General features: G+C 35.1%; 1 protein-coding gene across 5 annotated transcripts in view; it reads right to left on the reverse strand.

Annotated features, from left to right (window-relative positions):
• ORC3 (origin recognition complex subunit 3) overlaps positions 1-13,005 on the reverse strand; it is a 61,452-nt gene that overhangs the window by 36,359 nt on the left and 12,088 nt on the right. For 4 of the 5 annotated variants that reach the window (XM_082633612.1, XM_082633614.1, XM_082633616.1 and 1 more), the window contains exons 6-11: positions 12,187-12,338; positions 10,726-10,856; positions 8,322-8,481; positions 6,743-6,856; positions 3,007-3,140; positions 2,459-2,522 (exon numbers count right to left, since the gene is read on the reverse strand). In XM_082633612.1, the coding sequence (XP_082489738.1) occupies positions 2,459-2,522; positions 3,007-3,140; positions 6,743-6,856; positions 8,322-8,481; positions 10,726-10,856; positions 12,187-12,338 (755 nt within the window). The remainder of the gene's footprint in view (positions 1-2,458; positions 2,523-3,006; positions 3,141-6,742; positions 6,857-8,321; positions 8,482-10,725; positions 10,857-12,186; positions 12,339-13,005) is intronic. The other variant, XM_082633613.1, reaches the window with a different exon arrangement.

Raw genomic sequence — 13,005 nt, forward strand, 5'->3', positions numbered from 1 at the left:
AGCCCAAAATCAATCAATTTATTAAAAAAAACAAAGGAGGTAAATTAGTATTTACCTATATAGAAAACATGCCCTCTAGGAACTAATATTCTTTTATTTAAAATTTGAAAATTGTTTGTATCAGTAAAACCCACAGAGCACTAGGGCTTAACTTCAATCTCATCTTAATTTTATTACATTTTCTAATAACTTTTTCCTTAAAAAGTTATAAAGAGTATGAAAATAAGTGTGACATTATGCATTCTAATTGTAAGGGACTTGTTAAATAAATGAAGGTAAATTCATTCAATAAAATAGGATGCCACTCTCACAACTACATGTAAAAGAATAAAATTAGAACATTCTATAACACCACATACAAAAATAAACTCAAAATGGATTAAAGGCCTAAATGTAAGACTGAAACCCATAAAACTCCTAGAAGAAAACGTAGGCAGAACACTGACAATTCGCAGCAATATTTGTTTGGATCTGTCTCCTAAGGCAAAGGAAACAAAAGCAAGAATAAACAAATGGGACCTAATTAAACTTAAAATCTTTTGCACAGCAAAGGAAACCATCAACAAAATAAAAAGACAATTTACTGAATGGGAGTAAATATTTGCAAATTATATTATTGATAAGGGATTAATATCCAGCATATATAAACAACTCACATAACTCAACTTCAAAAAACAAACAACCTGATTAAAAAATGGGCAGAACTGAATACACATTTTTCCAAAGAGGAAATGCAGGTGGCCAACAGGCACATGCAAAGACGCTCAACATTGCTAATCATCCAGAAAATGAAAATCAAAACCACAATGAGATATCACCTCACACCCATCAGAATGTCTATCATCAAAAAGAACACAAATAACAAATGTTGGCAAGGATGTGGAGAAAAGCTAACCCTCTTGTACACTGTTGGTGGGAATGTAAATTGGTTCAGCCACTGTGGAAAGCAGTATGCAGGGTTCTCAAAAAACTAAAAATAGAACTACCATATGACCCAGCAATACCACTCCTGGATATATATTGGAAAAAACCAAAAACACTAATTTGAAAAGATACATGCACCCAATGTTCATAGCAGCATTATTTACAATTGCCAATATATTGGCACCTAAGTGTCCATCAACAGATGACTGGATAAAGAAGACGTGGTGAATATATATACAGTGGGAATACTACTCAGCCGTAAGAATGAAATTTTACCATTTGCAACAACATGGATCGACTTGGAGGGTATTATGCTGAGTGAAATATGTCTGACAAAGACAAATACTGTATGATATCACTTATGTAGAATCTAAAAAATAAAACAAACTCGTGAATATAACAAAAAAGAAACAGACTCACAGATACGGTTACCAGTAGGGCAAGGGTAGGGGGTAGGGGCAGGACAGGGGTAGGGGATTAAGAGGTACAAACTACTATGTATAAAATAAATAAGCTACAAGGATATGTTTGTACAACACAGGGAATATGGCCAATATTTTATAATAACTATAAATGGAGTATAGCCTTTAAAAATTGTGAATCACTGTATGGTGTATACCTGAAACTTATATAATATTGTATATCAACTATATCACAACAAAAAAAGGTAATCTAAAAAAATAATAATACAATGCCACTCTTTAGTACTGATATAAAATGATTTCCAAGATTAAGTGCAAAACAAAACAAGGTACAGAATAGCATATATACTTATCTTCTGTAAGACAGAGGAGTAAATCCCCAAAATATATATAATTACTTGTATATGTGGAGAATATCTCCAGAATAATACATAAGAAACTAGTAACACTGGCTGTATCCAGGGAGGGTAAGTGGGTAGTTGGAGAACAAAGGGGGAAGGGAGTCTTTTCACTGTATATTAACTTTGCCTTTTGAATTATATACCATGTCCAAGTATTACTTATTTTAGAAGGAAAAAAAAAAAACTCCCTCTTTTGATATTCCCTATGTTGTATGGCTAACTCATCATTTTCTAAGCTCATTACTTCTTTCCCGGCCCTATATTATCAATATGCAATGACATTTTTTTCAAATCAAATCAATACCCACTTAGCAGTGGGTCTCTAAGCTGCATGGCTTCTATGTGTTTTTATTTATGACAGCCTTTACAAGAACACTAAAATGAGACCACATACAGATTCCAAAACTGCTGTGTGGAAAGAAAGCTGAGATCTGCAACTGTTTTCAAAACAGACTACAAGGAGAAACCTCATGTTCCAGTTTTATTACTTGATTAAAAAAAAAAGTCTTCCTTTTAAAATTGAAGTTTTGTGTCACCTTTAATAGTCACATTCCTATACAATTATCAAGATCCAATACTTCATTGTGCAAAGCATATTAGGATGTACGAATTTTTTTAAATAAAATTAACTCAATAAATTTTATGTGCGTGTTCTTTTCCATGAAGAAGAAAAAGAGAATAACACTGAAACAAATATATCCATGTTCCTACCTTCAAAAATCTCTCATTGGTCAACAGTGCAACTTGCTTTTCTGAAGCTTGCTTTTCCACGTACCTAAAATTTTTACCATCCCATACACAAAAAGAGAAAATTAGAATTCTAAATATTTGAATAGTATATGGAAAAAATGAACTACGTAGATTGGTGGCCACATTCTTTTATTTCTTCTCAAACATAAGTTCAAGATGACAGTCATGGTTTATGGTCATTTTTAACTCCTTAAATCAGCTGCATTTCACAGTCTAGGGGTCTAATAATAAACAAAAGCCATAAACTCCAGAAACAGGAAATGCTATTTATAAAAAGTAACTCTGGAGAACCTGCAAATTATGTCCCCTTGTAAAAATATTTTTCTTTATGCCAAGTGTTCAAATCCAACAAAGAAATGTCTCAATTAAAAACAAAAGTGTTTTATTTTGCTCTAAACAACGAAGTTATTTTTCCCTCTACCCACTTCAAAAATAACTGGGTCTGAGATCCCTTATTTTGCCCCAAACTCTTTTATAAGATGTGTTAAATATGTACTTCTTTTTTTTACCTCCTAAACGATGGAAGACGTCGGATGTTTTCACATTGATTATCTGATAAAACATTTATTCTTCTCTTGGCTTCTGGGAGATGACAACACAGAACACTGAGGGGCTGGGAATAGAAATGTTCTAATAGAGAAAGCTGAAAGAAATGTGAAAATTAAATATATGTGCTGTATTTTGACAGTACATCTTTTGCCCTACGTTTGCTCAAGTTTAAGGTTTTTTTTAAACAGCACAAATGTTTATGGCACTAATATATTTAATAATGTCACAAGAGCAATGCAAATAATGCACAAATGGCTCTATACTTTGAATATTTTAAGACTCCAATTTTGTCGACAAGGTCAGAAAATTGTAATGTCTGAAGTAGAAACTAAAAGAGACTAATATAAATAACTTAGCTATCTACAGGAGCAACTCACTTACAATAACAGTAAATGTGGTGGGCATGTGACTGCGGTGTGACTTAATAGCCTAACAGATGCTCAAATACTCATAAGAAAACACCAATCTAGAATCAGTGTAAACACCGGTCTGCTAAATAAATAAAAATGCTACAAGAGCAGAAATTCTGCCTACTGATAAAAAACAATAGGAAAAACGAGGGACATCCAAAGAAAATGTATCTTTTAAAATTCAGTTTTATTTCATGGAGGAAAAGATGGTACAGTATCTGGTAGATACATGTATTCCAGTCTAGAATGCTGTCGTCTCTGCAGTACAAGGGTGACTGATGTTCCAGAACCTACCATAATGTATAAGATATATTTTACAAGACTATCCACGTGTTAAAAGCTCTGAATCTAAGCAAGCTTCTCATGACCCGTTTGGTTTTTCCAGATACCTTGTACCAGAGACAGTTCCCTAGATAGTGGCCAAAACACATCCTGGTCCCTGGAAAATAGCATTCTGCAACACAAATTAATAAATTAACATGCTAGCTTATATATCAGTCTTAAGGTATTTGAGCTTGATCCTTCCTGGGTAAACTGATAATGAATTTCTGAGCCTGTAGAGCTGAAGACCAGATATCCAAGGCAAGAGGATATCCTCCAAAACAGTCCAAAATAGTCCATCCTCCAAAATAAGGCTATAAGGCAAAGGGCCAGCCTAACTTAGAAACAAGTACAAAATAGAAAGCAACTGTTCATGCCAGGTGCTGAAGTATTTTTGCACATATCAACATGATCTTATTTCTTACTTATATATTTCCAATTACATTAATGTGATAATATTTATTCCAATGTTAACACTACTTTTTAAACATGAGAAAAGTAAAAACCAAACACGATAACGGACTTGCTGGGGAGGAGGAATGGGACTAAGTCACATGAGTTACAGTAGAGTTATAGATAGGACAAGAACCCAGTAATACTTAACTATTTGGTACAAGTGTGTTCCCAATATTTGGGTCAATTAACAAGTTGGTTAACATATCCACCTAATAAGGGAAGGACTCAAACATATACCGAATGATTATATGCCCTACTGCACCTTCTACAGAAGTAAAAGCTTACACATATTTCCCACTGATGATTAGGAAAACTAGACAAATGGGGTCTAAAGACTCTGCCACTTATCAGCTGTGTGACCTTGGCCAAGCTACTTAACCTAAGCCTCTGTTTCTCCAAGTGCAAAACTGAGAATAATACATATTAATGAAGCAATGTTAATACTTAGTAAAATGCCTAGCATAAAAAAATTATCAGGAACCTATAAAATCATCTAATCAGATCCCTTCATTTTACAGATGAGAAAACTGAGAAACAGAAAGGTTCAGTAATCTGGTTAATATGCTTTTCTTCACTCACTTTCTCAATGGTATTTGAGCCTACAGTTTATATATTTTTTTCCCTTAACTTCAGTGATCTCTCCCTTCTATTGGTTTTCCTTACTGTTTTCAGTCTCCTTTTCTATTGCTCACTCATACAGTCAGCTTGCCTTAGGGCTCTACTCTTGGTCTTTTCCTCACTCTAGGTGACTTCATCCTCATTACACAGCTTCAACCACCACCTTTTAATGATAAATCCTAAATATTTCTAGTCCAGATCTTTCTCCTGGGTACCAAATCTTTATATCCCACATGCCCTAAATTTACCATACATAAAAAGAAACTCATGAGAGGCCCGCGTACCGCAAAAAAAACCCCAAAAAACCAAAAAAAAACTCATCCTTTTCTGACAAACTGGCTGTTTACTTTAACACGTACACTTAATAAAGGGTACCAACCTCCAAACTATCTGCCAAGCTAGAACCTGTGTGTCTGTAAGATGCTCCTCTCTTACACACCCTATCATCCACTGAGTAACAAGATTCTATCTCATCTTCAAATCTGTTTCCTTCTCCCTAGTCCCACTATCACTACCTGTTTCGCCCCTGTTGTATCTTATCTAGGTAACTGCAGTAGCCCTCTAACAGAGCTCTCTCCCTCTACTGTGGCCTTTCCAATTTTGACCCAGCTAGCTCCTGTTCCTTAGGATACACTTCTGTTCTCCTATGGACCCCCAGGCATGTTTCTTTAACAGCACTGACTACTCAGAACTGTAACTGCCATTCTACTCGTCTGCCTGCTTCACTAAATAAGCAATTTGAAGACAGAGATTTCTTTATCCTCTGTATCTCCAGGGCTCAGCTTAGGGCTTGACTTAAAGTAGACCCGTGATAAACACTCATAAGTAAATAAACAAATGAGTAAAATGAAATAAATGAGAGGAATAAATTAGAAAGTTACATCTCAATTTCATTTAATTTCACATATTGCTAAGGTAAATAATATTTTCTTGCTTTAAAATACTCTTTTTAAAAAGTCTAAGTCGAAAAAAATGACACATATTAGCCATAACAGCTAATACTCTTATGTAATAGAATACTATAGTGTTTAATGTAGAGGAAGAGCATGTATGAGAAATATTTTATAATCTTCAAGGCACTACACAAACATGAGGTATTACCATATGGCACTTTTGTACTGAAGGTTACTAATACATACGTTTTCATAAACCTGACAACCGGCATGTGTTCACGACTATACTTTGCTAAGGTATTTTAGGTAGTTGCCGAAAGAAGGAAATACTATCATCTTTGAAACAACTGGAGAATGGAGTCCTCTTTTAGATTAGGTGTTATGAAGCTAAGTTCATGAATTTTCTTCTTGAAATTTATGAAACTTTAGTGAAAATCCATTCACAATATATAGGAATAAATATAAATGAACACACACACATATGTGCAGGGCACAGCAAACTAGAGCCCATAGCCTATTTTTGTATGTCCCAGGAACTATGAATTATTTTTATACCTTTATAAAGGGTTATTTTAAAAAAATAACAAGACATTCAACAAAGACCACATGTAGCATGTAAAGCCAAAAATATTTAATATCCAGCCCTTTAGAGAAAAAGTTTGCTGACCCCTTATATATAGCATTTCCTAGGTAGAAAGTCCATTAGCATTCATCAGATTCTCAAAAATAAAGGTCCCTTCCTCCTCACCCCCAAATGGTTAAGAACCACTGGAATGGAGAGGTCTTTTTCCATTTTTGATATTCTAATTAACGTATTCTCTACATGTTGCTGCAAGGTAACAAAGGAATCATAGAATCTAGAATAATATAACTTGACCTTACTTATTCAGATTTTGCCATTTAAAATGCCCAATTATCACACTAAAAAGTCAGTCTGAAATAACATGCAAATTATTTAGGATCAGCTTGCGAATTTTCAAACCCATTAGTCTTCTTACCTGAAGTCCTTTTATAAAGTTTTGGATTGAGAAATCATGATACAAAAAGATGTTGGTCAGAACCTGCAACACTTTTTCACTTAGTTTAAACGGAAACTGAGTTGTAAGAAGTAGCTGAAAGAGAAAAGGGAGGCAGGACATTTTCCTGGTTAGTCTTCCCTCTTCATAAACATCAAGTATAAATAATGAGGCAACGAATGGTACCAAAACACAGTACCTATGAAAGCTATACTAGGAGCTAGATTTTTTTAGGTCAGATATCAACCAAAATTTTAAACAAACGTATACAACAGTAACGACAACAAAAGAAGCTATTCATCTGTATCTTCAGAATCACAGATATCCATCATCCTTCATTCAATTCCTAATTTAAAAAAATCTATTAAAAAATATCATCTATACAAACTCTTTTCTCCCAACAGAAGCCACTGAAGAAGCTGTAGGCTTTGGCAATGCTTGTTATTAGATTTCTTTTTTATCCATATTGATGCACATTAACGAAGAGCAACAACACATTATGTACTGGTGAATGAGAAACCCCAAATGAACAGGTGTCTATTTAAAAAATATTAAATAGCTGAATTTGCATTATTCAGCTAATTTTCAATGGCCTACACTGAAGATTTTACATCTGAAAACAAAAAGTCATACTAGGCTTTTCAAACAGAAACAGAGTGATAAAAGGCCAACTGAATTGGAAACAACGTAGCAACTTTAAGTACTGTAGCTGGAAAAAATTTCCCTAAAGTCAGTGGCTACCACCTTTAAGGGAAAAAAATGCAGAAGTGGTTACTAAATAAGTGGAAGGTGGTCGTTAGTTTACCTTACAGAGCAGCACAAAGGACATCTTCAAGGAGGTGAGTTTAGCAACAGTTCACGGAAGGTCAATACTGAAGAACAGTATTTCCACTTAGGTAGAAACATAGAGGTAAGGTCTGGGAAGGCGTTGGTATTTACTTTTTGTCACGAGCAGTATGACAGGAAAGAGTCCATGAAAAACTTCAAATCATTTAATATAAAATGTAAGGGTGGGGCTTCACTGGTGGCGCAGTGGTTGAGAGTCCGCCTGCCGATGCGGGGGACACGGGTTCGTGCCCCGGTCCGGGAAGATCCCACATGCTGCGGAGCGGCTGGGCCTGTGAGCCATGGCCACTGAGCCTGCGCGTCCGGAGCCTGTGCTCCGCAACGGGAGAGGCCACAACAGTGAGAGGCCCGTGTACCGCAAAAAAAAAAAAAAAAAAAAAAAAAAAGTAAGGGTGAAAACATTGTTATTGTTACTAGGAAGTCATTAAATTCTGTAAAATTTTATTTTAAAAACCTTTAAGTTTCTATTGAGTAATGACTGGTTGATAGATAAATAGGTAGGTAGATATAGAAAGATACGATCATTCTTTTCATAAAGCTTATATTTTAAGTGAAGAGGCAATACTATACATGAGAAAATCATTAAATGAAAATAGTAAAATATGTGAAGGAATATATACAATATCATACTGAGAAATTTATCACTAACATTCATAAACTGTCCATGGCAGTTTTCTTTTCATCCTACTTCACAGGTAAAATTTTTTCTTTTTACCTTATCAAGTACTGTAGTCAGGTGCTCCTTGCAAGACAAAGACTGGAATAGTTCTATACACAATAGAGATGATACTGCATGAGGAAGCAACCGATGGATGACAACAGGAGACGTGGCGATTCCAAAAATGAGTATTAGTGGAAATTCATGTAGATGCTGACTAGTTTTTCAAAGGAAGATGCAAAAGTGGAATGTCTTCAGCAAATATATTTCAATACACCATGGTTTAAAATAAGACCACCTTTATTTTCAGGCCTACTTTATAAGACATTGCTAAGGAAGATCATTCTAAATAATAAAAATTTTTAGGTCACTTATTTTCCTGTTACAGTAACATAGAAATAGTTATTTCCCAGACGTTCTAGCTCTGAAATCAATCTATTAATAGATCCTCTCATTTTAGCAATAAGAACATAGTGGTCCAGAGAGATCAAGTGCTTCCCCCTAAGGTTATACAAAATCAAATGTTAGAAGAGGCGTTAGATGCTATTCATCCTCTCGCCCAAAGTTTGAGCCCTACCTACAGCCTTCCTCACAGTTAAGACATCTAGACCACGCTTTAAGAGTTCAGTAACATGAAGCTCACTAATTTTCAAGGTAACTTATTCTATTTATGGATGTTTCTAACAGACACTATGTCACCCCAGCATAACATAATTCTAAGCTTTAGAAAACTTTTCTTACAAATAGGTAAGACATTTTTAATGGACATCATTAAAAAAATATTACATTCTTTCCCCACAGTCTTAACTCAAACTTATTGAACATGATTTACTCTTAGCATTACCAATATGAACATAAATGACTTCCACAGAGTAAAACATCAATATCCCTGAGGGCTATTGTAGGTCAGAGCCCTCTGTATCGTAGCTGATAATTTTGCTTGTTCCCGCTTATTAGCTATTGCTTTTCAGTATTCTAGCTGTATGCAGTTCTACTTTCATAGTACTGAAGTATTTGAACTACCTTACTGTTTAAGTTCTTCTTTCTTACTTTTGATGGTAAAAGTAGTCACAAGTCTGAGTTCCAAAAAAGCACAGCTTTTCTGTCACTATCCTGTATTGTGCATTTTTTTTAGCATGTTAATCAGTTCAGTGTTAGCACTAAGAAAAGTCTTAGGATCTGGAAATCTTAGTTTCAAATGGGGAAAAAGAAGACTATCAAAGTAGGAATTATTAGTAGTAGATTACCACACAATACAGCTTTAGGCAAATGTAGCCGTAACTATTAAACAAGTTAACATACAGAAGAAACCAAATTAATTTATATTGTAAAAAATGTGCCATGGGAAAAGCACGTCACTGGGTTTTTTAATAGAGTTATTTAGGGCTTCCCTGGTCGCACACTGGTTGAGAATCCGCCTGCCACTGCAGAGGACACGGGTTCGATCCCTGGTCTGGGAAGATCCCACATGCCGCGGAGCAACTAAGTCCGTGAGCCACAACTACCGAGCCTGTGCTCTAGAGCCCATGAGCCACAACTACTGAGCCCGTGTGCTGCAACTACTGAAGCCTGTGCGCCTAGAGCCCGTGCTCCGCAACAAGAGAAGCCACCGCAATAAGAAGCCCGTGCACTGCAACGGAGACCCAACACAGCCAAAAATAAATAAATAAATAAATAAAATTGATAAAAAATAGGGTTTTTACTTCAATTCCAAGTCTCACAGGATTGCCTTGAAGATCCAATAAGATCATAAAAGTAGTTTCTCATTAGAAATACCATATAAAATAATGTTATTTAAAAAAACATTCTTGCTCAGTAGAGCCATATGTAACTCAGAGCTTCTAAGGGTGGACAGGTATCAGAAAGTAAGACATGACAAAAATATCTCAACCTGGAGTAGTTTATCCATCTAGTGGGCAAGTAAGAAACAGACAATTCTGGTGAGAGAAACTACACTTTATACTGCCTTATCATTCTAATTAAAAACTGGTTAACTTTTGATTCCATTTTTGGATCAAAAAGCAAATGAAAATCGTATAGGAGGTGTTCAAACATTCAATTTTATAAGGAATTTGAAATCATCCTGGTTTCAATCCATTAATATTAAAATGAGGGTTAGGGCTTCCCTGGTGGTGCAGTGGTTGAGAGTCCGCCTGCCGATGCAGGGGACACGGGTTCGTGCCCCGGGCCGGGAAGATCCCACATGCCGCGGAGCTGCTGGGCCCGTAAGCCATGGCTGCTCAGCCTGCGCGTCCGGAGCCTGTGCTCCACAACAGGAGAGGCCACAACAGTGAGAGGCCTGCGTACCGCAAAAATAAATAAATAAACAAACAAACAAATAAATAAAATGAGGGTTAAACTGCTACTCATTTTCTCTGCAAAAAGTTGCTTTTTGAGTAAAGTTGTATGTTTTCTTAATAAGAAGAATTTTGCGAAAAAAGCCAGAAGATATGCCATCTACCTGCTGATAATTATAAAGTCTTGGAGTACTTTTGTGGTGAAGCTTTCCATATCCTTTAAGATAAGCACAACAGGAGGAGACTGCCATTGGCTAGGAGTCCTCTTTTTTCTTGGCATTTTTGGGTCAGTCTTCTTTTAAGCCATTGTGGAAAGAAGGAGTTAAAAGTAAACTTTACTACCCAAACAATGTTATAATGCCACAAGGTGATATATCTTCCATCATATTTCACAGTAACATTGTTTCTTTTATTTCTCCCACATAATAAAGAGAAATTCATTTCAACAGTTATTAGCAGAATCTTTCTATGTCTGACATGGGAATAATAACCAAGAAGAAAAAAGTTCAGTAAAATCTATAACTCATATGAAATATTTATATTTTCTGCTATCTGAGAAAATGACAGGAAAAGCATGGGGAGAAGAGAGTATTTTCTACAAAATTGATTTTCTGTTAGTACAATGTTATATTTTGCTCTGCTTTAGAGTTAGAACCAGTATTTTTCATTAAAAATTGTAATGAATAACACTACATGCTGCTCTACTATTATGAAATTTCAAGTTGAAAAGCATCTTAAATGTCATCTGGTCCAATCCCAATCTTTTAAAGATTTCTGACCTAAATTGCAGGCAGTATTTGATTTCTAGAAAAATCTAAAACTGTGGATCAAATTAAGATATTATGGTAAGCATTAGACCCAGTTTAATCCCTATATAAAGCAAAATAAACTTCACTTATGATGACTTCACAAATATGTTCTGCAGAAAATGTCACCACAGTAACTTTTCCCATACTATCTGACTACACAGCGTCATAAACTAAGGCTGTGGTTTTATGGTGCAGTTATCCATGAATCATCTAGGTTATTTAGATTCGCCAGAGACTGTCATGGTAGAATGAGACTTCTATTTATGTATCTGCTTGTTAAACATACTTTACTTACAGAGCATTTATTCCTCAAGAATTCTAAACATGGAACAAAGGAGATTTACGTATATATTATATATGTGTGCGTGCGTGTGTGTGTGTGTGTGTGTGTGTATGACCATTCCTCATCAAACTAAGTCGACAGTGGGTACTGAAAGCATGGTTCTACTGCACAAAAGTAAATACTGAATCTAAGAGATAATATATTAAAGATAAAGACATTAAAGATAAAGACAGAGATAGAATCTGCAGCAGAACAAATTCCTGATGCTGTTTTGTCATTAGATGACATTCTCCCACAAATAAAATGGCCTTGTAAGAACCTAAACACCTCCCAGGAATTAGGCTACATACTGATAAAAGAAAATTTCTAAATTCTAGTAGCCTTAGGAAAAATAAGTAGCTTCTATTAAATTAACAGCTAGTGCCGCATAAATGTATGCTTATTAGAACAAAACAGTACTATGTTTACCATAATTCCAGACCTCTTCAATCATATGCCAATTTCCTGGCTAAAAATTGTCAGTTTACATTTACCTGTGTGACATTCATATACCAAGTGGAAAGAGAATCCATTGAATAATGTATCTTTTTCTGGGTGACCTGAACACTTTCTTTCTCTTTGGATTGCACGTCTACATTGCAGTCCATCAACTGTGAGGCCAGCTTTTGCAAAAAATGTTTCACATCTGCAGAACATAAAACATAAGAAAGCATATCCCCTTAAAACACATCTAAAACACCTGAAACTTCTTGATCAGTATATTATACTATTTGGGTAGAATGTGTTTTTCTACACTTAACCTAATGTAACATTTAACATATTAACTATTGAGGTTCATTAGTATCCTCTCCCTAATATTTTAATTTCATTCATTCAGACTAACACTAGGTCAAAGCTTATGTTTATTGTCTGTAATAAAAGTGTTACCTAAGCAAATGTGCAAACATGAAAACTATAAATTATATTAGGAATAATATGTATTTAAATTACACTGGACAGCAAAAGGTTTTTAAGACCCCTAAGAAGACATCAACAGTGTTATTTACATAAGTTATTTTACTGATTACAACTCTTCCTCATAGTCATTTTTAAAGATGCCCTAAGGGCTTTTACTTAATTCCAAACAGTTTATGAATATGAACATAAATATAAGCACTTAAAGCCCTTGTATCAGCCCAAATCTAAGCACATTTTACTCTATTAGTGTCCACATCCTTTATGATTTAATGGCTCCAGATACCCAAGATTAGCTCTGGCAATGGACTGCTTTTTACCAGGGTGGCCTTTCAAAGTGGGATAATAAGATGATTTGAGGCTGTGTATGAGCCTATGTATGTAGTCTCTTCTCTGTT

Source organism: Mesoplodon mirus (genome assembly GCF_964341445.2).
Source record: "Mesoplodon mirus genome assembly, chromosome: 10".
Classification (NCBI taxonomy): Eukaryota; Metazoa; Chordata; class Mammalia; order Artiodactyla; family Ziphiidae; genus Mesoplodon; species Mesoplodon mirus.